Here is a 27,787-nt window from a genome sequence, read left to right on the forward strand (position 1 = left end):
CAATTTGATCTAATCCTTGTGCCTTTGTAAAACATTAGGTGATTGTTTACACATTCTGTGGAATAAACCTGGATGGTAGAGAAAAGGAAATCCATTAGAATTATGTGCCAGACAGTTGGCGTCTGTACTGCAACTTCTGTCTCACCTCTCCCCCATTTCTTTTACAGTAAGAACCCTCCTTCTAATGGACTTCCAGATGTGAGTCATTCATGCCATTGGTTATGAAGTTACAAGGAGTGTTTATGAAATTGTGCCGAATAGAGACATCAGTTGCCATTAGCCGTGGCCAGATTGTTGGGAGAAATAAGTGTGTGTTGTGTTTAGTGCTGAGCACATTTTTTTTAGGGAATTATTACAACCCAGCAGATATCCATTTCTAACCTCCTGGGTAGTAAAGCTGCTAATGTGGAAAATGCTTGACCCAGATTTTCCATGCTCTGCTGGTGGAGCAGCGTGAATGGGGAGCATGGCTGTGATTCGAAAAAAGGAGCAAAAGGCAGCTTCAGAGCGCAAAATGACAATCTTATGTGGAAGCCCAGCAGTGGACCCATTCCAAATAGCACAGTTGACCAGGCCACAGCAGGGGCAGTGCAGAGGACTCGCATGGGCTTGTACCACTGGGTATGTAAGTGTGTTGTGCTGATGGTGAAGGGAGGAGGGAATGGGAGGGAGAGGGAATAGGAGTTCAAAGGCCCATCCATCACATCCCGTAAACCCCCACACACCTCCCTCCTCACTAGAACATGGGCTCTGGCAAAAGCCAATCAAAACATGATGACTCTCATTAAGTATTTGGAGTTCACCAGGGACAATGCGACAGGGAACAATACCCCCATCCCACAGCACAGGACACTCTCTCCATCCCACAGCACAGGGCACTCTCTCCATCCCACAGCACAGGGCACTCCCCCCATCTCACAACACAGAGCACTCCACCATCCCACAACACAGGGCACTCCCCCCATCTCACAACACAGGGCACTCCCCCCATCTCACAACACAGGGCACTCCACCATCCCACAACACAGGACACTACCCCCATCTCACAACACAGGGCACCCCCCCCCCATCTCACAACACAGGGCACTCCACCATCCCACAGCACAGTGCACTCCCCCATCCCACAGCACTGGGAAAACCCCCAACCCACAGCACAGGACACTCTCTCCATCTCACAACACAGGGCACTCCCCCCCATCTCACAACACAGGGCACTCCCCCATCCCACAGCACAGTGCACTTCCCCATCCCACAGCACAGGGCACTCCCCCATCCCACAGCACAGGGCACTCCCCCATCCCACAGCACAGGGCACTCCCCCATCCAACAGCACAGGGCACTCCCACATCCCACAGAACTGGGAACTCCCCTATCCCACAGCACTGGGAACTCCACACAGCACAGGGCACTCCCCCATCCCACAGCATCCCACAGCACAGGGAACACACCCCATCCCACAGCACAGGGAACACGCCCCATCCCACAGCACAGGGCACTCCCCCATCTCACAACACAGGGCACTCCCCCATCTCACAACACAGTGCACTCCCCCATCCCACAGCACTCCCCCCATCCCACAGCACAGGCCATTCCCCCCATCCCACAGCACAGGCCACTCCCCCCATACCACAGCACTTGGCACTCCCTCCATCCCACAGCACAGGGCACTCCCCCATCCCAGAGCACAGGGCACTCCCCCCATCCCACAACACAGGGCTCTCCCCCATCCCACAGCACAGGGCACGCCCCCCATCCCACAGCACAGTGCACTCCCCCCATCCCACAGCACAGGGCACTCCCCCCATCCCACAGCACAGGCCACTCCCCCCATACCACAGCACTTGGCACTCCCCCCATCCCACAACACAGGGCACTCCCCCAATCCCACAGCACAGGGTACTCCCCCATCCCACAGCACAGGGCACTCCCCCCATCCCACAGCACAGGGCTCTCCCCCATCCCACAGCACAGGGCACTCCCCCCATCCCACAACACAGGGCTCTCCCCCATCCCACAGCACAGTGCACTCCCCCCATCCCACAGCACAGGGCACTCCCCCCATACCACAGCACTTGGCACTCCCCCCATCCCAAAGCACATTGCACTCCCCCCATCCCACAGCACTCCCCCCATCCAACAGCACAGGGCACACCTCCATCCCACAGCACAGGGCACTCCCCCCATCCCACAGCACAGGGCATTCCCCCCATACCACAGCACTTGGCACTCCCCCCATCACACAGCACAGGGCACTACCACGTCCAACAGCACAGGGCAATCCCCCTATCCCACAGCACTTGGCACTCCCCCCATCCCACAGCACTTGGCACTCCCCCCATCCCACAGCACAGGGCACTCCCCCATCCCACAGCACAGGGCACTCCCCCATCCCACAGCACTTGACACTCCCCCCATACCACAGCACTTGGCACTCCCCCCATCCCACAGCACAGGGCACTCCCCCCATACCACAGCACTTGGCACTCCCCCCATACCACAGCACAGGGCACTCCCCCCATACCACAGCACTTGGCACTCCCCCCATACCGCAGCACTTGGCACTCCCCCCATACCACAGCACAGGGCACTCCCCCCATCCCACAGCACAGGGCACTCCCCCCATACCACAGCACTTGGCACTCCCCCCATCCCACAGCACTCCCCCCATCCCACAGCAAAGGGCACTCCCACATCCCACAGCACAGGGCACTCCCCCATCCCACAGCACAGGGCACTCCCCCCATACCACAGCACTTGGCACTCCCCCCATACCACAGCACAGGGCACTCCCCCCATACCACAGCACTTGGCACTCCCCCCATACCACAGCACAGGGCACTCCCCCCATCCCACAGCACTCCCCCCATCCCACAGCACAGGGCACTCCCACATCCCACAGCACAGGGCACTCCCCCATCCCACAGCACAGGGCACTCCCCCCATACCACAGCACTTGGCACTCCCCCCATCCCACAGCACAGGGCACTCCCCCCATACCACAGCACAGGGTACTCCTCCCATCCCACAGCACAGGGCACTCCCCCCTTCCCACAGCACAGGGTACTCCTCCCATCCCACAGCACAGGGCACTCCCCCCATACCACAGCACAGGGTACTCCCCCCATCCCACAGCACAGGGCACTCCCCCCATCCCACAGCACTTGGCACTCCCCCATCCCACAGCACAGGGTACTCCCCCCATCCCACAGCACAGGGCACTCCCCCCATACCACAGCACAGGGTACTCCTCCCATCCCACAGCACAGGGCACTCCCCCCATCCCACAGCACAGGGTACACCTCCCATCCCACAGCACAGGGCACTCCCCCCATACCACAGCACAGGGTACTCCCCCCATCCCACAGCACAGGGCACTCCCCCCATACCACAGCACAGGGCACTCCCCCCATCCCACAACAGAGGGCTCTCCCCCATCCCACAGCACAGTGCACTCCCCCCATCCCACAGCACAGGGCACTCCCCCCATACCACAGCACTTGGCACTCCCCCCATCCCACAGCACTTGGCACTCCCCCCATCCCACAGCACAGGGCACTCCCCCATCCCACAGCACAGGGCACTCCCCCATCCCACAGCACTTGACACTCCCCCCATACCACCGCACTTGGCACTCCCCCCATACCACAGCACAGGGCACTCCCCCCATACCACAGCACTTGGCACTCCCCCCATACCGCAGCACTTGGTACTCCCCCCATACCACAGCACAGGGCACTCCCCCCATCCCACAGCACAGGGCACTCCCCCCATACCACAGCACTTGGCACTCCCCCCATCCCACAGCACTCCCCCCATCCCACAGCAAAGGGCACTCCCACATCCCACAGCACAGGGCACTCCCCCATCCCACAGCACAGGGCACTCCCCCCATACCACAGCACTTGGCACTCCCCCCATACCACAGCACAGGGCACTCCCCCCATACCACAGCACTTGGCACTCCCCCCATACCACAGCACAGGGCACTCCCCCCATCCCACAGCACTCCCCCCATCCCACAGCACAGGGCACTCCCACATCCCACAGCACAGGGCACTCCCCCATCCCACAGCACAGGGCACTCCCCCCATACCACAGCACTTGGCACTCCCCCCATCCCACAGCACAGGGAACTCCCCCCATACCACAGCACAGGGTACTCCTCCCATCCCACAGCACAGGGCACTCCCCCCATCCCACAGCACAGGGTACTCCTCCCATCCCACAGCACAGGGCACTCCCCCGTCCCACAGCACTTGACACTCCCCCCATACCACAGCACTTGGCACTACCCCCATCCCACAGCACAGGGCACTCCCCCCATACCACAGCACTTGGCACTCCCCCCATACCACAGCACAGGGCACTCCCCCCATACCACAGCACTTGGCACTCCCCCCATACCGCAGCACTTGGCACTTCCCCCATACCACAGCACAGGGCACTCCCCCCATCCCACAGCACAGGGCACTCCCCCCATACCACAGCACTTGGCACTCCCCCCATACCACAGCACAGGGCACTCCCCCCATACCACAGCACTTGGCACTCCCCCCATACCGCAGCACTTGGCACTCCCCCCATACCACAGCACAGGGCACTCCCCCCATCCCACAGCACAGGGCACTCCCCCCATACCACAGCACTTGGCACTCCCCCCATCCCACAGCACTCCCCCCATCCCACAGCAAAGGGCACTCCCACATCCCACAGCACAGGGCACTCCCCCATCCCACAGCACAGGGCACTCCCCCCATACCACAGCACTTGGCACTCCCCCCATACCACAGCACAGGGCACTCCCCCCATACCACAGCACTTGGCACTCCCCCCATACCACAGCACAGGGCACTCCCCCCATCCCACAGCACTCCCCCATCCCACAGCACAGGGCACTCCCACATCCCACAGCACAGGGCACTCCCCCATCCCACAGCACAGGGCACTCCCCCCATACCACAGCACTTGGCACTCCCCCCATCCCACAGCACAGGGCACTCCCCCCATACCACAGCACAGGGTACTCCTCCCATCCCACAGCACAGGGCACTCCCCCCATCCCACAGCACAGGGTACTCCTCCCATCCCACAGCACAGGGCACTCCCCCCATACCACAGCACAGGGTACTCCCCCCATCCCACAGCACAGGGCACTCCCCCCATCCCACAGCACTTGGCACTCCCCCATCCCACAGCACAGGGTACTCCCCCCATCCCAGAGCACAGGGCACTCCCCCCATACCACAGCACAGGGTACTCCTCCCATCCCACAGCACAGGGCACTCCCCCCATCCCACAGCACAGGGTACTCCTCCCATCCCACAGCACAGGGCACTCCCCCCATACCACAGCACAGGGTACTCCCCCCATCCCACAGCACAGGGCACTCCCCCCATCCCACAGCACAGGGTACTCCTCCCATCCCACAGCACAGGGCACTCCCCCCATCCCACAGCACAGGGTACTCCTCCCATCCCACAGCACAGGGCACTCCCCCCATACCACAGCACAGGGTACTCCCCCCATCCCACAGCACAGGGCACTCCCCCCATACCACAGCACTTGGCACTCCACCCTTATTTACTAGTTTAGTAAAGTCATTTCTCTATTGATTTATGCTTGACTGATTCTATGTGAGTATGAGAGAGTCTCAGACTAAGTTTGACTAATGAATGGAAGGCCTCTCATATATGGAAAATGTATACTTGCTGGAAAGTTATGGCAGCAGGGTCTTTCTTGGCCTAATTGGCTGCCAGCGTGATCTGCCCTTTGAATTGGTTCCAGTGGCATTTATCAACAAGGCCAAAGACATCATGCAGAGCTTTGTTTATAAAGGGGACACTTCTAAATCAAATTTCCAGAGACATGAGGACTGTCTGCCTTCCCCACCATGTGCGGCAGAGACAAGGTGGTGACTTAAGAACCCATTCACAATTAATGTGTTTGTTTATTTCCTGCCTGACTAGAATGGAAATGTTGATCTGAACAGAGATGTTTTTTAAGGGCCCACCTGGGTTGCCATGGACAAAATAACTCTGATGTGATAAATCTGAGACAACTATGAAACAGTCCTCTTCATGTTGGTCTGGTCTATGTCCGAGGTTCTGCTGCCCTTGATCCAAGTCCCCTGGCCCAAATCACACTTCACTTCAGCAGCTGAACCAAAACCAGATGAATGAGGAGGGCATGGAGCTGGGCAATTAAATCTCAAGCACCTTAACATTGTGATTTATGCTAATGAGAGGCAGCTGGCCTGATCACATTTCAAATTTCAGTCGTTATGTTTGGTAAACGAGCTTCTCGGAGAGTTGGGCCGACAGAGCTGGATGGGACCGGCGGGAGACCCTGTTAACCTTCAGCCCGGTGCATTCCAGCTTGCAGATGAGTTCAATCTCTGCAGGGAAGGGCCGGCAGGCGGCCCTCATGGGGCTCTCCATGCAGACCGCTCAGGAGGGAGAGTGAGAGAAGAGACTGTGAGGGAAGCCTGGCTTGTTGAAACATTGGCTTCCTCTGATTTCAGAGTAAGGGCCCCGTCCACTATAGACACAGTTTATTACACGGGCCAGAAGACACACAAACAGGGTCGCTGAGCCCCTGCCGTGTAACCCAGAACATCAGAAACAAGACAAAGATTGTGAGCGCTACCCACACAACACATAGCCCCCCTCAAGTCAGGCAGAAACCTTACTGATCAGCCTCAACCAACACTGGACCCTGGATGGTCAGTAGGGTCATTGAGCCATACGTACGTATACCTAACAAACACAGACTCATAACACATGGAAAAATAAAGTTTGGCGGGATGAATTGAGTCCTTTTGTGCTGCAGAAAGGCCCCGACTTCAGGCCTTACCTCATTTGCTGCAGCTGGCCCCTGGATCCCTAGAACTGCCAGGAGTCATCCATATCACACACTTTGCTGTGGGAGTAGCATGTACATTATGTACTGGCAGTGCCTTTGCCAAGAAGATGTTAAGAGCAAGCACGTGTCCAGTGATGAAGGTTTGGGAGGGTGAAAGGGGTGATTTTCATTAAGAGGTTGTGGATTTGAGGGAGCTCCACTCTGAAGTTCTTCATCTGATCACGTCATCTCTGTGTGGCTAGTGCATGAAGTCTTTGTTAACCTTAAACAACTCATACCCGCAAATGAATGAAACAATCCTTCAGCTGTGAAATAATGCAGTGTGGATGTAATACCAGTACTGGATGACATACTTGAAACTCATTGCCAAGGGTGCTGAGTTCTGTGTAACTTTGAAGTGTTACTAGACTCCCACTCTCATTTTAACATTGAGAAATGTTTCCACTTCTTCTCCAGCAATCCAGGAACTGAACAATGACACACGCACACACACACACAAAGTCTATATCGGTGTGGTATAGTGCTCTCTCAAGCCAGTACTCGCAATTCCACACAAAACATTTAAAAAGCCAAGTATGAGTATCATGAAAGGAGAAGTGGCTGTCTTAAATGCAGGTTACCGTTTTTCGTCTTATATCTTGTTCTGGAGGCAGCTCTGCAGAGTGGTCACAAGTTGGCACAGCCACAAAGTCATACAATTTTGACTTTGCTGCTGGCCCATCTCGTGGAAATTGCGCTGTTCTGCCTCCAGGACAAGACTCATCCCAATAAATGTCAACCTTCGCCCATGTGACCTAGTTCCATTGCCCCAATCTGACAGCACCTCATTTGTGCAGTACAAGCTGGGGGGGACACCTCAGTCTAAGCACATTACAGTTATCTTCCACCGCTTCCCTTTGGTCAGGGAATGCCTCTTTTATGTAAAGTTTTTACGACGGAGGTCTAAAATGATATCTGCTCCAAGGAGAAGCTGTAAAAAATAAAAAGATCATTAATAGAATGGATATTCTATTTAAGCTGTTCCAAAATGTTATTCCATCAAAACGAGTTCCATTTCTCTTGAACTTATAAGATTTGTATTCCCTCCCCTTTTCCCCAGGTCTTGACTGCTGCACAGCCTGAACAAAATCTGTATTATGTCTGCAGTTGGGCTGCTAAAAGGGAGCAGAGGATATTGGTACAAATGGCAGAAGGTAGCTAAGAGATGGACATTTTACATGGTCTCCTCCATCAAGGGTAGTCACTGAGGCTGGTTCAAATTGAACACTTAAAACTCCGGAGCCGTGACTTAGAATGTACTGTTGATACTTGATTACAATGAGGACCCTACATTCTGAGTGTAATAATACTGTTTGGGTTTCTAATGGGAACACTTGAACTCTGACCCCAAGGGCAGCACTCTAATGGTGAAGGCTCATTCAGTCATTGTGCCTCTGACTCACACAGACAGCATCATTCTTCAGGAGGCTGAAGAAATTCGGCTTGTCACCAAAAGCACTCACAAACTTCTACAGATGCACAATCGAGAGCATCCTGGCGGGCTGTATCACCGCCTGGTATGGCAACTGCACCGCCCTCAACCGTAAGGCTCTCCAGAGGGTAGTGAGGTCTGCACAACGCATCACCGGGGGCAAACTACCTGCCCTCCAGGACACCTACACCACCCGATGTCACAGGAAGGCCATAAAGATCATCAAGGACATCAACCACCCGAGCCACTGCCTGTTCACCCCGCTATCATCCAGAAGGCGAGGTCAGTACAGGTGCATCAAAGCTGGGACCGAGAGACTGAAAAACAGCTTCTATCTCAAGGCCATCAGACTGTTAAACAGCCACCACTAACACTGAGTGGCTGCTGCCAACACACTGACACTGACTCAACTCCAGCCACTTTAATAATGGAAATTGATGGGAAATGATGTAAATATATCACTAGCCACTTTAAACAATGCTACCTTATATAATGTTACTTACCCTACATTATTCATCTCATATGCATACGTATATACTGTACTCTATATCATCGACTGTATCCTTATGTAATACATGTATCACTAGCCACTTTAAACTATGCCACTTTGTTTACATACTCATCTCATTTGTACATACTGTACTCGATACCATCTACTGTATCTTGCCTATGCTGCTCTGTACCATCACTCATTCATATATCCTTATGTACATATTCTTTATCCCCTTACACTGTGTACAAGACAGTAGTTTTGGAATTGTTAGTTAGATTACTTGTTATTACTGCATTGTCGGAACTAGAAGCACAAGCATTTCGCTACACTCGCATTAACATCTGCTAACCATGTGTATGTGACAAATAAAATTTGATTTGATTTGATTTGACCAAACTAACACAAATGTGTCACTACTGGGACAGTTCCACTGACAGGCAAATCCTCCGGTGTTTGTTCCCAGATAGAATTGATTAGAAGGTGTCAAATCCATAGAATATGATGACTCAATGGCCCCACAATGCTGACCACCTCAATGGCCTCTCATTTCACAGCACAGAGTGATCATTCAAGGGAGGGATCAGTGAGGCCCAAAGCAAAGGCACAAAGACCAGCCTGGCCTCAGAGCCATACAAAGCACACTTTACATATTTCTGAGCACCTCTAAGACGTATGACACCCACTAATGGTCTAGTTACTTTAGACAGAAACAAAAGTAGGGAGATGGTCGGGGAGGATGGATGGGTGTAATCCGCGACAAGCTAGCAATCTGAAGGTTGCGTGTTCGAGTCATGTTAGGGACAGCTGTAGCATTTTAGCTAACCCTTCCCCTAAACCCTTATTCTAAACTTGACCAAATTCACATAACCACCATTTATTTCCCCCCCATACTTCTTCTTTGTTGTTACAACATAACAAGGTGCTTAATGATCTTCTGAGGTCCTTAATGATCTTCTGAGGTCCTTAATGATTTTCTGAGGTCCTTAATGATCTTCTGAGGTCCTTAATGATTTGCTGAGGTCCTTGATGATTTTCTGAGGTCCTTAATGATTTTCTGAGGTCCTTAATGATTTTCTGATGTCCTTAATGATTTTCTGAGGTCCTTAATGATCTTCTGAGGTCCTTAATGATTTTCTGAGGTCCTTAATGATTTTCTGAGGTCCTTAATGATCTTTTTGACCTTGATTTGACACTGGGTGCTGTAGATTTTCTGGAGGGCAGGCAGAGTGCCGCCGGTGATGCGTTTGGCTGCATGCACCACCCTCTGGAGAGCCATGCGGTTGAGGGTGGAGCAGTTGCCTTACCAGGCGGTGCAGCAGCCCGACAGAATGCTCTCAATGGTTCACCTGTAGAAACCCCTCACTAACTGACCCTCTGAACTCATAGCAAAGCTCAACAGACACAACACTCAATCCACCAAACTCATTGAGTGCATGTACAGTAGTCTATGTTATAGACCTAGGAATTGCCACCAATGCTTTATCAGATGATAGTGGTCGACTAGCCGGGGAGTATTTACTGCATAGACAATATAACATGTTCAATATCTATGATGTTAGGAGCAACCTTAGGAGCCTCCCAGACAATAGAGGCCAGGGCCAGGCCAACCACCCTGACGCACAGGGCAACACACCAGAGGATCGGAATGAGCACCGTCGAATCAACCCCAGAGTCATAAGACAACTGCAGCTTCCGCTCTAATTAGATTTCCCATGGGCAAGAGAAGAAGCGCTAATCAGCTCCAGTATATCTCCACTCTACACAGCCCATGTCAGCCCTGCTCACGCTGGACAGTACACAGCCCTGGTCAGCACTGCTCTCCTCTCCTAACACACTGGACAGTACACAGCCCTGGTCAGCCCTGCTCTCCTCTCCTAACACACTGGACAGTACACAGCTCTGGTCAGCCCTGTTCTCCTCTCCAAACACACTAGACAGTACACAGCCCTGGTCAGCCCTGATCTCCTCTCCTAACACACTGGACAGTACACAGCCCTGGTCAGCACTGCTCTCCTCTCCTAACAAACTGGACAGTACACAGCCCTGGTCAGCCCTGCTCTCGTCTCCTAACACACTGGACAGTACACAGCCCTGGTCAGCCCTGATCTCCTCTCCTAACACACTGGACAGTACACAGCCCTGGTCAGCCCTGCTCTCCTCTCCTAACACACTGGACAGTACACAGCGCTGGTCAGCCCTGCTCTCCTCTCCTAACACACTGGACAGTACACAGCCCTGGTCAGCCCTGCTCTCCTCTCCTAACACACTGGACAGTACACAGTGCTGGTCAGCCCTGCTCTCCTCTCCTAACACACTGGACAGTACACAGCTCTGGTCAGCCCTGCACTGCTCTCCTCACGCACTGGACAGTACAAAGCTCTGGTCAGCCCTGCTCTGCTCTCCTCACGCACTGGACAGTACACAGCCCTGATCCGCCCTGCTCGCCTCTCCTCATGCACTGGACAGAACACAGCCCTGGTCAGCCCTGCTCTCCTCTCCTAACACACTGGACAGTACACAGCCCATGTCAGCCCTGCTCTCCTCTCCTCACGCACTGGACAGTACACAGCCCTGCTCTCCTCTCCTAACACACTGGACAGTACACAGCCATGGTCAGCCCTGCTCTCCTCTCGTAACACACTGGACAGTACACAGCTCTGGTCAGCCCTGCTCTCCTCTCCTAACACACTGGACAGTACACAGCTCTAGTCAGCCCTGCTCTCCTCTCCTCACGCACTGGACAGTACACAGCTCTTGTAAGCCCTGCTCTCCTCTCCTCACGCACTAGACATGTTTGGGTTGGAAATGATCATGACTCTGAAGGGGCGAAGCTGAGCAGAGCAGGAGCGAGCTTGGTGGGTCCAATGCTCTTCTGTTAGCTGTTACTCAGAGGAAAGACAGCTAGCTTTGCTTCTCCCAAACACACAGCGAAGTTATGATGATTGTCTTGCATGTAGCAACTTCTGTTCATTAATTCCCAAGAAACTAGGTCAAAGAAATACAAACATAGCCTACTTCACTTACGTGGGATAGAAAAGAAATGGACAGACCATGCATGCTGACCCAACTAGCCATTTACTTTTGTGATTTTTGGAAGATGTGTGTAACAGTAATGGTGTTGGCATGGTGGAGACAGGAGATGAAAGACATACTGTATAAGTGTATCATTGTGGTTTGAATGGGATGATGCGGCCAACTCTCTGTTGGTTGTTTAAGATCTTATGGGAGAAAATAAATGTTGTTTCCAGACAGTCAAGGACAGGGAAACTGATGATGCAGCATGGATGAAAGGGGAAGATGAATGGGATTTGTTATATAACTTCTCTAGTTTTCCAAGAACTCAAATTGAGCTTGAACTATGTGTGCATTACCCATATCCCCCACATTGTGTGACACAAAGATCATATTGTTTTGTCAATGTTCAATAATGAGTGCTTGCTGTTCTACTACTACTCAATAGTTAGCCGTTTATTATTAAGTGCTATATTATACATGCATGACAAATTGACTTAATCTAGCATAGCCTACTCAATCTAAATGTGCCTTGATTAGAATGACCATTACAAAAGACTCGCAGAATAAACAATTGTCTAATTCGCCGAAAATCTGAACGCTGTAGCCTTATGTGGTATCCAAATTGCGTGCTACACGTGCGTTTTATTCAATGGCAGAATAGAGGAGCATATTTTATTAACACACAAGGAAATATTATATCATACTGTAACTTGGTAGCAATTGTGTGGCCGCTGAGCGCTTGGACCGAGGGGGGCTGAGCGTAGGCATCAATAAGACCACGAAGGGGGAGTTTCTTCTTGTAAAATGCACGCAAAGCCTCCCAAAAATTCCCGGTGATTTCAGATCCAAGAAGGTGGTCATATCCATGGGAGCACCATTCAAAGTCGAGAACTTTCACTTCGAGTAGTACTGTTTCTCCAACCCTGGAATCTCATTGCTGCCCGCGCGCGAAAAAAACCCATGAACTATTACAGATGGATTAAAATGTATCTGACATAATTTTCATAATCGATTGTTTTTGTAAGTATAGGGAAGCTATACATTTTCGATTTTATGAGCATATGTTAAACCTGCGAATTGATATACGTATATTTAAGATATTGATATCCATTCTGCGCAATGGTTACCTGGACATTATGAAGAGCATTTTGCATGCTTGGGAAAGAATAGGACTACATTGCTGCTAAATAATTCTGTTCGCCTCAATTTAACCACTTGATATCGCGCGTGGCTATAGAAAAAAACGGAATCTTGATAAGTCACCAAGGTACACGCAGCAGCAATTTATTTTTTGACAAAAATATGAACCGGTTGTGGATTGCAGTTTTAGTGGTTTTAACCATTGCAGTTGTACGAATGTGTGACTGTCGGAAGGACTCAACAGGTGGTGGACAGGAGATGTGGGATCAGCTCCGGGCGCGAGCTAGGGGGCAAGGTCACTCCGCAGGGGGAGCGAACGACGCTGACCCCGCCAGACCATCCAGAGAAAGCTCGCACAGGTCCTCTCACAATGTATCGCCCTCCGGTCGCGGGGCTCCTGTGAGCTCATTATATCAACGAAATAACAGGCACGCGACGGTAATTAAACCAGTTCCAGCTCCCATTACAGAAGCTTCCCACCGGGCGGACGATTCCACCGTTGCACAAGATGCTGCGCGTAGAGCCGCAAGACAGCTCGGCACCCATCACTCATCACAGTACAGACCCCGAATAATTTACAGACAGAGCAACAAACCCAGCTCCACGCACACCAGGCGCCTTGCAGGGTAAGATTTTGCTTGTTATCGGTTGTAAAAAAAAAAATGCCTGCAGGAGTGCGTTTGAGTTTGTCTACAGATGTAGGATCTTAATTTGAGCCAGTATGCTACAGCAGGAAAATAATCCTTTAGGGGTTAACACATTTTTCGTAAGGGAAAATCAAGACTGACATTTCAAAGTGGAAATTACAAACTTCTCAAGCCTTTGTAAACCTCAAATACACAACAAGTCAAATACACTACAAGTCTCCTGCAATGGTGTGATGCCATTTAGATCCTACATATGTACCAATCATTTAAATACTTTTTTTAATACATTATACCTGCTGTCTCTTCCCGGGGTTGTAAAGTGAGTATAGGGTTCAGTGAGTGTACGCATAGGGTAGTTATGAACACCTGTATCAAGGCTACATAATTGTCATTGGTGTTCAGAGACAGTGATTGATGTTGGTGGCTTGTGGGGAATGTCATGAATAAGCACAAGTCCATTAAAGTGAAACTTTTGCTTAGTTGGTAGGCATACACTTGCTGTTACTCTGCTATACAACAATGATTGTATTATACCATCGAGCAGGGTTCCCCAACTGGGAGCTGAATCTAGTTGGTGATCTGTAGTGATCTGTAGCCTATGCAGTTGTGTCCTTGCTAACTGCAAACTGGGTGCTTATATCACACATATAGGCTAGGAAACATTGGCTATATTGCCAGTGGCGTGTATTCATGGATGCCAAGGGAAGCCAGGCTTCCCCTTTGTCTCTGTATGTGTAGGCCATCTATCTGATGCTGTCTGGTCTAAAAGAGTATGACATTGTTGCGCCTCTAGCATTGAGTGCAAGGGAAGCCAGCGAGCATTTGGCCTCCCTTGATATTTTTTTTGTATAAAATAATAGCCAATCAATGTTGAGCTAAACTGAGTGAGCTCAACTGTGAATGGCCCTGGAGCACCAAAACAAAAGTGTCAAGGGAAGCCAGTTTGTATTTGGCTTCACTCCAATCATATCGCACGAGAGCATACGTTTTGACAGAAACTCTTTGTGCATCTCGTTGTGTTTGTTGGCCTCCGGTGGCTAGCTAGCTAGCTAAAATTGGCCTTTTCCTAAATTAGCCATGGATGGAGATAGGGATTTGGTCCCGGCCTTAGGCCTATATATCACGGTCGCAAGGCATATGAACTAACAGGTTATAGAGCAAGTAATGCAATTATCACGACACATAGGTTGTAATATGGCGTTTTTTTCTGGCTTGGCTTCCCCAGTGATTTTACCCACCTCTACTGTATATTGCTCTAGTCTAATCTAATTAATGAAATAACTCTATATACTGAAGAAAAATATAAATGCAATATGCAACGATTCAAAGAATTTACTGAGTTACAGTTTATATAAGGAAATTAGTCAATTGAAATAAATGAATTAGGTCCAAATCTATGGATTTCACATGACAGGGAATACAGATACAGTGCCTTGCGAAAGTATTCGGCCCCCTTGAACTTTGCGACCTTTTGCCACATTTCAGGCTTCAAACATAAAGATATAAAACTGTATTTTTTTGTGAAGAATCAACAACAAGTGGGACACAATCATGAAGTGGAACGACATTTATTGGATATTTCAAACTTTTTTAACAAATCAAAAACTGAAAAATTGGTCGTGCAAAATTATTCAGCCCCCTTAAGTTAATACTTTGTAGCGCCACCTTTTGCTGCGATTACAGCTGTAAGTCGCTTGGGGTATGTATATCAGTTTTGCACATCGAGAGACTGACATTTTTTCCCATTCCTCCTTGCAAAACAGCTTGAGCTCAGTGAGGTTGGATGGAGAGCATTTGTGAACAGCAGTATTCAGTTCTTTCCACAGATTCTCGATTGGATTCAGGTCTGGACTTTGACTTGGCCATTCTAACACCTGGATATGTTTATTTTTGAACCATTCCATTGTAGATTTTGCTTTATGTTTTGGATCATTGTCTTGTTGGAAGACAAATCTCCGTCCCAGTCTCAGGTCTTTTGCAGACTGCATCAGGTTTTCTTCCAGAATGGTCCTGTATTTGGCTCCATCCATCTTCCCATTAATTTTAACCATCTTCCCTGTCCCTGCTGAAGAAAAGCAGGCCCAAACCATGATGCTGCCACCACCATGTTTGACAGTGGGGATGGTGTGTTCAGGGTGATGAGCTGTGTTGCTTTTACGCCAAACATAACGTTTTGCATTGTTGCCAAAAAGTTAAATTTTGGTTTCATCTGACCAGAGCACCTTCTTCTACATGTTTGGTGTGTCTCCGAGGTGGCTTGTGGCAAACTTTAAACGACACTTTTTATGGATATCTTTAAGAAATGGCTTTCTTCTTGCCACTCTTCCATAAAGGCCAGATTTGTGCAATATACGACTGATTGTTGTCCTATGGATAGAGTCTCCCACCTCAGCTGTAGATCTCTGCAGTTCATCCAGAGTGATCATGGACCTCTTGGCTGCATCTCTGATCAGTCTTCTCCTTGTATGAGCTGATAGTTTAGAGGGACGGCCAGGTCTTGGTAGATTTGCAGTGGTCTGATACTCCTTCCATTTCAATATTATCGCTTGCACAGTGCTCCTTGGGATGTTTAAAGCTTGGGAAATCTTTTTGTATCCAAATCCGGCTTTAAACTTCTTCACAACAGTATCTCGGACCTGCCTGGTGTGTTCCTTGTTCTTCATGATGCTCTTTGCGCTTTTAACGGACCTCTGAGACTATCACAGTGCAGGTGCATTTATACGGAGACTTGATTACACACAGGTGGATTGTATTTATCATCATTAGTCATTTAGGTCAACATTGGATCATTCAGAGATCCTCACTGAACTTCTGGAGAGAGTTTGCTGCATTGAAAGTAAAGAGGCTGAATAATTTTGCACGCCCAATTTTTCAGTTTTTGATTTGTTAAAAAAGTTTGAAATATCCAATAAATGTCGTTCCACTTCATGATTGTGTCCCACTTGTTGTTGATTCTTCACAAAAAAATACAGTTTTATATCTTTATGTTTGAAGCCTGAAATGTGGCAAAAGGTCGCAAAGTTCAAGGGGGCCGAATACTTTCGCAAGGCACTGTATGCATCTGTTGGTCACAGATACCTTTAAAAAAAAAGGTAGGGGCGTGGATCAGAAAACCATTCAGTATCTGGTGTGACCACCATTTGCCTCATGCAGCGCAATCACATCTCCTTCACATAGAGTTGATCAGGCTGTTGATTGTGTCCTGTGGAATGTTGTCCCACTCCTCTTCAATGGCTGTGATAAGTTGCTTGATATTGGCGGAAAGTGGAACACACTGTCGTACACGTCAATCCAGAGCATCCCAAACATGCTCAATGTGTGACATGTCTGGTGAGCACAGTATGCAGGCCATGGAAGAATTGGGACATTTTCAGTTTACAGGAATTGTGCACAGATCCTTGCGACATGGGGCCGTGCATGATCATTCTGAAACATGAGGTGATGGCGGCGGATGAATGGCACGACAATAGGCCTCAGGATCCCGTCATGGTATCTGTGCATTCAAACTGCCATCAAAAAAATGCAATTGTGTTCATTGTAGCTAATGCCTGCCCATACCATAACCCCACCGCCACTCTGTTCACAACATTGGCATCAGCAAACCGCTCACCCACACAATGGTCTGCGGTTGTGAGGCCGGTTGGACGTACTGACAAATTCTCTAAAACAATGTTGGAGGTGGCTTATGGTAGAGAAATTAACATTAAATTCTCTGGCAACAGCTCTGGTGGACATTCCTGCAGTCAGCATGCCAATTGCACACTCCCTCAAAACTTGAGACATCTGTGGTATTGTGTTGTGTGACAAAACTGCACATTTTAGAGTGTATTTTTATCACCCCCGGCCCAAGGTGCATCTGTGTAATGATCATGCTGTTTAATCAGCTTCTTGATATGCCACATCTGTCAGGTGGATGAATTGTCTTGGCAAAGGAAAAATGCCCACTCACAGGGATGTAATCAAATTTGTGCACAACATTTGAGAGAAATAAGCTTTTTGTGCATATTGAACATTTCTGGGATCTTTTATTTCAGCTCATGAAACATGGAACCAACACTTTACATGTTCTGTTTATATTTTTGTTCAGTGTAATTTCTCTTTTGTCTCTCTCTGTGTTTTCATAATTTTCAGTCGATTCGCAAGTCGCTGAATCTCACCTGAGAAATCATCCGAGCTAGGGAAACAGCTCCCCTTTGTCTCAGTATGTGTAGCCCATGTATCTGATGCTGTCTGGACCAAAAGAGTATAACATATTGTCGCCGTAGCATTTGATTGATTGATACCAGCAAGCATTTAGCCTCCCTTGGTTTTTTCTAAAAGTATTAGCCAATCAGCGTTAAGCTGAGCTCAACTGTGGGTTGCCCTGGTGCATCAAAACTTCCCCCAAGGGAGGCCAGTTTGGATTTGGCTTCACACCAATCAAATCACTTCCTAAGCAAAATGTCATTTTCAGAAAAACGTGTCTGTTTCTGTGCTGCTTATGTTTATGTCCTGCAGTAGCTAGCTTGCTAAATCGGCCCTTTCTTAAGCCATGGATGGAGATGGGGATTTGGACTTTTAACTTAATTCTCTGTACAGGCCAATGATTATGACGGCGATTCTGATCTAACCATAAATTAATATGTTGTGCCATTGGCTAAACAGAACCACCATCGGTTGTGTCCATTAAAACCTATTTATTTTTGCTAAATGAACCCTCGTGCAGCCAACCCTGTTTGTTCCACAAGACAAAGCATGGCACACATAGGAAAGAGGTGTTTACATTATAATCAGAATGGACTTTAATAGTTCACCTTGGGTTACAGACATTACCTGAATGTTGAATGGAATATTTTTGTTTGAGTTTGGGCTCACCGAGCCCTATAGGAATAAGGTTAAATACACTATATGGCCAATTTCTGAGGGACACTTTATTAGCAATATGAGGATCCATTCTAATTGGGGGATGAAAGCACATACACTGCTGTATAGGCATGGTGAGGAATGCCTAGCGGACTCAATGTCTGACATTGAGTGCCCTGATTTCAACCCCAGTTCTGCTTTTGATATCTTGCTCAGGTAGGCTTTGTTGCTTGGTTCCAGAAAAGCAAACACAACACATACATTGGTCTATGGTTCCCATAGCCTTTCACAGGGAGATTTAGAGACACTCAAGCACCAGTGTGTTCAGCACCAATGTCTTTATTACTGTAACTGAAAGCAGAGCATGAAGCACTTACGTCCACACAACACTGTGGGCTTGATTCCATCATACTCGGTACTGTAATCTTATTTATTGTGCTTTAAGAATGCACGTTTGAATTCATGTACTCAACAAGCCAATGTTACAAAATGTGAATAAAAAATAAATTCCAATCCATGTGGCTGTCAACAGGCTTTTTCACTGCACAAACAGCAGGGGCGCAACTTTCACTGGGGACAGGGGCATGTCCCCCCCACATTCTGAAATTGCAATTTTGTCCCCCCCGGTTTTATCATTTGAATGTGATACAAAACGATGCACCGGTGTGCTTTAGGACCATGCGAACGCCTCCGAGTGACTGGGTAGGCTGTTTGGAGTGTTTATCCCACTGGATAAAAAAATAAAAATAATATTACATCCCCCCCCACTTCTAAAACCAAAGTTGCTCCCCTGACAGAAAGAGTGTTATTATTTGTTTATCCGGAAACCTAGTTACTAGTTTGATTGAATAGGGCACTGTGAGTTTAAGGGGGTGTAACAGTTAAGGTGCCATAAATCTTCAGAGGCATTACCCCGTGGTAATTCAAATTTTTTTCACCTCTTTCTGATTCATTAGCTTGAAATGAATCCTCTGCTGGTCGTTAGAGAGCGTGTGTCTGCATGACACATTTCCTCTTGGAATTCCCACTCTCTCCTTACTCACCATCTGGTTTCTGGTGAGCCCTCGGGGAGAGGGAGTTTCATACGATGTACCTGTCATGTCATCTCCAGCAAAGTCTGTCAGGAAGACCGCTGACTGCTCCAACTCAGAAAACTGCTCAACCTGGCTGCATGAAATGGGTCATGACGAGTGCAAATATGACATCATTGATATTTATATAGCTTTTATGAATGGTTTCGCTATGAAGAGCTTGGAATACTTTTACCATGCTAGTGTACTCTCCATGAGGCTTTCAGGAATGATCCATCCATATCAGGGCTCTACAGTGCGACCATTTTATTCGCATATTTGCCTAAATATTTCGCTGTGTACCCTGGAATTTTAAATTAGGCGCACCGGTGCACCTATAAAATTGAAGGATTCTAGCTTTAATACCTCAAATATTTTTTATTGTGCTCCTAAATTTCTTTGATTGCGCCTACATTTTTCAACTTAGGCACACGTGCTCCTTCTAAAAAAGGTCAGCGTAGAGCCCTGCATATAAGCATCAACATCCCCACAGACCTGGTCTGTTTTGTGTGGTTCATATTCATAATTTATCTTTATAAAAATGTAGGACAATTTTTGGGAGGTATTGTTTTCTAAGTATTGTGTAGTTCTTGAAAAGGTAAAGGTAATTAATTACCTTCCTAGCAACTACTTTGCTAAAATCTGATTGGTCAGATGTGTATTAATTGTCAAAAGAGAACAGTTGACTTGATGCATATTTGTGAATGTGGTCAGTTCATCATTAAATGTGCATCAGAGTAATTGGTCTCCATCCAGTGTTTGTCTACAGAGAGTCATCCATCCATCCACAATCTAAAGAACTCTCAAACTAGAAAAACAACAGCTGTCTGACCAGGTGATGTTAACAGAAGGCAGACAGTCCTACTGTATCCCTGTGTTTACACTAACAGTTTACTAGTCAAGTCCTGACTCAGCCTAGATATCGTACCGCATCTGCATAAGTCATACAATTGCTCAACAAACTGCCATTAATATCTTGTGGCAAGATGATGGGAGGTCGATTTATGCAAGCACTATTGTTATAGGTTTGAATTTGCCCTGGAGTTGCTCTTGTGGTGTGGTGGCTTTTCATTTATTTCCCTGTAAAAATTGGCCAGTGCTGTTCTTACTGATTAAAGTATGTAAAGAATCCAGTTATTACAGTTTGCCTAGAGATTTATGTAATGCGCAGCCTGGGTGCTTTTCCTGTTTCTCCTCTTCCCTCCTAGGCTCAGATAGCCATGTATTTGTTTTCACTCTAGACTCCATGCAACACAGAGAGAGTGGTGTGTGGCTCTACACTCACAGATAGAGTTTCATGCTTTGCCTGAAAATGTTATTGCTTCAAATGTAATTATGTTCGAATCTCTAAGGTGCTCCTTCAATAGGCCAACCACATTAAGGGATGTGGAACTATAGTGGGGTCAGAATTAAATATCAGATAGGAATGTTAAGGTTTGAGACCATGAACACTCAAACCATTATTCCCCTTATGAATTATGAATTGTGGGGTACTGTACTTCCTGCATGCCAGTCCATTTTAAACATTACGTACAGTATATATTACATATCCCATTTCTGTCTCTCTCTCTGCAGGCCTAATGTATGTGGAGGTCACCAGTGCTGCTCTGGATGGGCTGTGGCTTCTGGGACCAACCGCTGTATAAAGCGTAAGTATTCATATCTGCCCTTAGGTAAACAATCATTCATGACTGTCTCTTGACCATCTCTCTCAATCGTGTCTCAAGTTGTTAACTGCTCATTCTCAGGCTTGGCCCTGGGTATGAAACACACCAAATCCAATGCCTACGAACTGTGTAAGAATATAGTGTCAGATGGTATTACGAGTGTGTCAATATTCCCTCCATGGTCATGTTATTCATGTGGATTTGCATGTAGAGTTTTAACATGTAAATTACCAGTGCTTAGCATTTGGCTCGCTCTGTTGGACGCAAGGGCTTCATTTAGGGTGTAACTGCACTATTTTTACCACAGAAATATTGGATCTTAACTGCCACATAAAAGTCAATGGCAGATACTGGGGGGGGGGGAGTAAATAATTGCCCACTTTTTAAAACACAATTTCGGCTGAATTTTAACAGCTTACAAGTGTTACCAAGCTTTTCATTGTAACATTCTTGACATCTGCCTTTTTACTGTTCTGTGGGTTGTTAAGTGCTCTGTATGCTTCCTAGTAGGGGCAGCAGCCTTAAAGAATCTCTTTTGAGAGAGGATTGTGACCTACAAACCAGCTCCTGGTTGCAAATATTATTCTACAGCCTACCAAAACATTTTGAGAATGTTTTTCCTTTTATTTGTGTCTGTCATCATGTTGCAGACTTAAATATCAGGATTTATAGGAGAAGCTGTTAAATAAAGAGTTATCTTTAAGCTTTACAAGCACAGAATGTGAAAGCCTCACAACCTGCATTTCTAGGCTGAAACAGTTCCCACCCAGACAAGACAGCAGTACACACACACACATACACTGTCCCAAACTACAGAAGCTGATGTTGTTTGCCTATCAACTCAGTCAATAAAGTCACCTCATCCGATTACAAAGCAAGCTCATTAGCCAGCCTCCTCATTATCCCTCTCTCCCTCCCACCTCTGGTTCTGCCTCTTTTTCTCAAGCCAGCCAAAGGCACACTTACAGAGGTGTCAATTACTTAGGTTACTTAGAAAGTAACTTGTCCCTTCTAAACCATTCATGTTAAACACAGTACTGTGGACCATCTAAGAAGGTCTCCATCCCACTACCATCTGGTATCTGTTAGTAGTTTGGCCCTCACCCAGGTGTGGCTGGAGGGTAGGGTACTATCAGCTGTGTAGTGAACCCCACACCACGACCCCGGGTCGGGCCCTGGCCTGGTGCTAACACAAGGACCCCCATTAATGGAGAACCTCCTCCGTGGTGGTGGAAACCCCTCACTAACTATCACATTCTCGGAGTGTGTTACTGCAGACCCTAACAGGGCAGCAGTAGTTGGGGGCGGCCGCATGAGAAAACATTTGAACTAACCCTGGGGGAAAGAAAAGGATGTCAACTGGGCCATAAGTAAAAACATATCCTCACTGAGCCACGTCGAGAAAATTCTATGTGAAGAATTTGAAGTGGTAAGTTTCACCTGGGAAAGCGGATTTGGGACTGTGACTTTGGTGTCTTGTTGTGGTTTCTCAACAATACATGCTTGTTGAATCAGGTTGAAGTCACAGCAAACACTGTACATGGCAGGAGTTAGCTTGTTAGTTGTCCAGTTAGAATGCCAACAAGGATTTTTATTTTTATTTTTTATTGATTTTAAATTTAACCCCTTTTTCTCCCCAACTTCATGATATCCAATTGTTTAGTAGCTACTATCTTGTCTCATCGCTACAACTCCCGTATGGGCTCGGGAGAGACGAAGGTTGAAAGTCATGGGTCCTCCGATACACAACCCAACCAAGCCGCACTGCTTCTTAACACAGCGCGCATTCAACCCGGAAGCCAGCCGCACCAATGTGTCGGAGGAAACACTGTGCACCTGGCAACCTTGGTTAGCGCGCACTGTACAGTTGAAGTCGGAAGTTTACATACACTTGTGTGAAGAGTATGAAGGAATGTGAAGGAATGTGTGTGGTGTCAATATGCGTGTGTGTGTGTGTATCAGTGTGTGTGTGGTTAGAGTCCAGTGAGTGTACATGGAGCCTGTGCAAGAGAGTCAGTGCAACAAAGAATAATACAGTTGAAGTCGGAAGTTTACATACACTTATACCCTGACTACACCGCTCGCGTCTTGTGCGCGAGCGTTGCAAAATAAATGTAGGAATCTGTATTATTCAATTATTGCACCCCCACTGCTCACGCGCGTCAACGAGCATCTGCGTTGCCAAGGGCTAAAATAGAAGCCAGTCCTATTTCTGATGCAGATCACGCTGCAAGTCCTGCCTCTCCCATCTCCTCATTGGTTTATAGAAGCAGGTACCCACGTGCCATCTCCTCATTGGTTATACCCACGTGGGTGATTGAAAGACGAACTGTTTTGCCGGTTGTCGTGGTAATACAATGAAAGTGTAGATGCCAATCACCATATAAGTTCAAAGATGAAAAAGTCTGGAAGGAGGAGAGATGACAAGAAACTATTCGGTTGACCGTTTTATGTGTGGATTAATTGTCGGAGTAGAGGACCTTGTGCATTTCAGGTTAAGTAACAATTCAATGTTTATATCTCAGGACAAATTTGCTAGCAACAGCAAGCTAGCTAAATAGGACAAATTAGCTAGCAAGTGCATGCTAACTAGCTAAATTGCCATACATGTTTAATGCTTTTCGACCTGTCCCCAAAGTAATGTAATTGGTTCAGAGTTTGTTTTGATATTTTAGCCTACGTGTCGTGATCGCGTTTGGTGTAGAGGGACAAAATACATTTATGCACAATAGCGCACGAGCACAGCCGGTTTGGGTTCCGTGTTAGGTTGGAGTCATTAAAACTCGTTTTTCAACCACTCCACAAATTTCTTGATAACAAACTATAGTTTTGGCAAGTCGGTTAGGACATCTACTTTGTGCATGACACAAGTCATTTTTCCAACAATTGTTTACAGACAGATTATTTCACTTATAATTCACTGTATCACAATTCCAGTGGGTCAGAAGTTTACATACACTAAGTTGACTCTGCCTTTAAACAGCTTGGAAAATTCCAGAAAATGATATCATGGCTTTAGAAACTTCTGATAGGCTAATTGACATAATTTGAGTCAATTGGAGGTGTACCTGTGGATGTATTTCAAGGCCAACTTTCAAACTCAGTGCCTCTTGATTTTCCCATGGTGTCAAGCAAAAAGAAATCAAGACAAGCCAAGACCGCAGAATTTTTTTTGTAGACCTCCACAAGTCTGGTTCATCCTTGGGACCAATTTCCAAAAGCCTGAAGGTACCACGTTTATCTGTACAAACAATAGCATGCAAGTATAAACATCATGGGACCGCACAGCTGTCATATCGCTCAGGACGGAGACGCGTTCTGTCTCCTAGAGATGAACGTACTTTGGTGCGAAAAGTGCAAATCAATCCCAGAACAACAGCAAAGGACCGGGGGAAGATGCTGGAGGAAATAGGTACAAAGTCCTATATCGACTTAAACTGAAAGGCTGCTCAGCAAGGAAGAAGCCACTGCTCCAAAACCGCCATAAAAAAGCCAGACTACGGTTTGCAACTGCACATGGGGACAAAGATCGTACTTTTTGGGGAAATGACTGATGAAACAAAAAAGGAACTGACCATCGTTATGTTTGGAGGAAAAAGGATGAGGCTTGCAAGCCAAAGAACACCATCCCAATCGTGAAGCACGTGGTTGGCAGCATAACGTTGTGGAAGTGCTTTGCTGCAGGAGGGACTGGTGAACTTCATGAAATAGATGGCATCAGGAGGAAGGAGAAATATGTGGATATATTGAAGCAACATCTCAAGACATCAGTCAGGAAGTTAAAGTTTGGTCGCAAATGGGTCTTCCAAATGGACAATGACCCCAAGCATACTTCCAAAGTTGTGGACAACAAAGTCAAGGTAATAGAGTGGCCATCACAAAGCACTGACCTCAATCCTATAGAAAATTTGTGGGCAGAACCGAAAAAGTGTATGCGAGCAAGGAGGCCTACAAACCTGACTCAGTTACACCAGCTCTGTCAGGAGGAATGGGCCCAAATTCACCCAACTTATTGTGGGAAGCTTGTGAAAGGCTACCCAAAACGTTTGACCCAAGTTAAACTATTTAAAGGCAATGCTACCAAATACTAATTGAGTGTATGTAAACTTCTGACCCACTGGGAATGTGATGAAAGAAATAAAGCTGAAATAAATAATTCTCTCTACTATTATTCTGACATTTCACATTCTTAAAATGAAATGGTGATCCTAACTGACCTAAGACAGGGGATTTTTACTTTGATTAAATGTCAGGAATTGTGAAAAACTGAGTTTAAATGTATTTGGCTAAGGTGTATGTACATTTCCGACTTCAACTGTATATACAGTGCCAGTCAAAAGTTTGGACACACCTGCTCATTCCAGGTTTTTCTTTATGGAATCATGTAGTAAGCAAAAATGTCTAATATAAAATATATTTTGATTTGTTTAACACATTTTTGGTTACTGCATGATTCCATATGTGTTATTTCATAGATTTGATGTCTTAGTAAAAATTGTAAAAATAAAGATAAACCCTATATAACCCTACATAACCCTATATATATATATATATTGTCATAAGCGCAACGTGACTGCAAAAGAGACATGTTAGAATGTCAATTCTCATCAAATAAATTAGAAATCTGACAGAAATACGGAACAAATAATTTTTTGTTGTTGTAAATTAGTGGTGTTTTAATTTCTTTATAAAATGTGGGACATGATTATTTGAATGAGGGACTGTTGCGCACAATCCGGGATATGTGGTCACCCTAGTCTGGTGGGGGATCTAGATATGGATTAAAATTGTTTTAAGAGTTCTTGTCCTGTTGTGTGTTTGGTCCAACATGGGCTTTTGTCCCAGATTCTTCCAATAATATCCTGATTCTGTCTCTGTGTTGTTGTAGAAGGATGGATGGTTAACACAGTTGTTTTTTATATGTTGTGTTGCTTAGTAAGTTACATCTGTCTAAAAGAGTTTGGCGCTATGTAATATATATAAGCAAAAACAAGAAATATATACAGTGCATTCGGAAAGTATTCAGACCCCTTGACTTTTTCCACATTTTGTTATGTTACAGCCTTATTTTAAAATTGTTGAAAGATAATGAGGATCTGCACACAATACCCCATAATGACAAAGCGAAAACACGTTTTTAGTAATTTTTGCACATTTATTAAGAATAAAAAACAAAAATATCTTATTTACATAAGTATTCAGACCCTTTGCTATGAGACTCGAAATTGAGCTCAGGTGCATCCTGTTTCCATTGATCATCCTTGAGATGTTTTTATAACTTGATTGGAGTCCACCTGTGGTAAATTCAATTGATTGGACATGATTTGGAAAGGCACACACCTGTCTTTATAAGGTCCCACAGTTGACAGTGCATGTCAGAGCAAAAACCAAGCCATGAGGTCGAAAGAATTGTCCTTAGAGCTCCGAGACAGGATTGTGTCGAGTCACAGATCTGGGGAAGGGTACCAAAAAACATCTGCAGCTTTGAAGGTCCGCACGAACACAGTGGCCTCCATCATTCTGAAATGTAAGAAGTTTGGAACCACCAAGACTCTTCCTAGAGCTGGGCGTCCGGCCAAACTGAGCAATCAGGGGGAGAAGGGCCTTTGGTCAGGGAAGTGACCAAGAACCCAATGGTCACTCTGACAAAGCTCCAGAGTTCCTCTGTGGAGATGGGAGAACCTTCCAGAAGGACAACCATATCTGCAGCACTCCATCAATCAGGCCTTTATGGTAGGGCGACCAGACGGAAGCCATTCCTCAGTAAAAGGCACATGACAGTCTACTTGGAGCTAGCCAAAAGGCACCTAAAAGACTTTCAGACCATGAGAAACAAGATTCTCTTGTCTGATGAAACCAAGATTGAACTCTTTAGCCGGAATGCCAAATGTCACATCTGGAGGAAACCTGGCACCATCCCTACGGTGAAGCATGGTGGGGGCAGTATCATGCTGTGGGGATGTTTTTCAGTGGCAGGGACTGGGAGACCAGTCAGGATCAAGGGAAAGATGAACGGCGCAAAGTACAGAGAGACCCTTGATGAAAACCTGCTCCAGAGCACTCAGGGGCTCAGACTGGGGCAAAGGTTAAACTTCCAAAAGGACAACGATCCTAAGCAAACAGCCAAGACAACTCAGGAGTGGCTTCGGTACAAGTCTCTGAATGTCCTTAAGTGGCCAATCAGAGCCCTGACTTGAACCCGATCATCTCTGGAGAGACATTTAAATAGCTGTGCAGCGACGCTCCCCATCAAACCTGACAGAGCTTGAGAGGATCTGCAGAGAAGAATGGGAGATGTGCCAAATACAGGTGTGCCAAGCTTGTAGCGTCATACCCAAGAAGACTTGAGGCTGTAATCGCTGCCAAAGGTGCTTCAACAAGGTACTGAATAAAGGGTCTGAATACTTATGTAAATGTGATATTTCCCGTTAATTGTTTTTTATACATTTGCAAAAATGTCAAAAAAATTGTTTTTGCTTTGTCATCATGATGTATTGTGTGTAGATTGATGAGGGGGGAAAAACAATTTAATCAATTTTAGAATAAGGCTGTAACGTAACAAAATGTGGAATGTCCACCAG

At 46.9% G+C, this 27,787-nt stretch overlaps 1 protein-coding gene across 1 annotated transcript in view; it reads left to right on the forward strand.

The window, feature by feature from the left end:
• Window positions 1–12,903: 12,903 nt before the first annotated feature.
• LOC139375231 (latent-transforming growth factor beta-binding protein 2-like) overlaps window positions 12,904–27,787 on the forward strand; it is a 154,424-nt gene continuing 139,540 nt past the window's right edge. The window contains exons 1-2 of the mRNA XM_071116828.1: window positions 12,904–13,606; window positions 21,115–21,188. Of these exons, the coding sequence (XP_070972929.1) occupies window positions 13,143–13,606; window positions 21,115–21,188 (538 nt within the window). The 5' untranslated portion in view covers window positions 12,904–13,142. The remainder of the gene's footprint in view (window positions 13,607–21,114; window positions 21,189–27,787) is intronic.

Source organism: Oncorhynchus clarkii, chromosome 19 (assembly GCF_045791955.1).
Source record: "Oncorhynchus clarkii lewisi isolate Uvic-CL-2024 chromosome 19, UVic_Ocla_1.0, whole genome shotgun sequence".
Taxonomy (NCBI): Eukaryota; Metazoa; Chordata; class Actinopteri; order Salmoniformes; family Salmonidae; genus Oncorhynchus; species Oncorhynchus clarkii.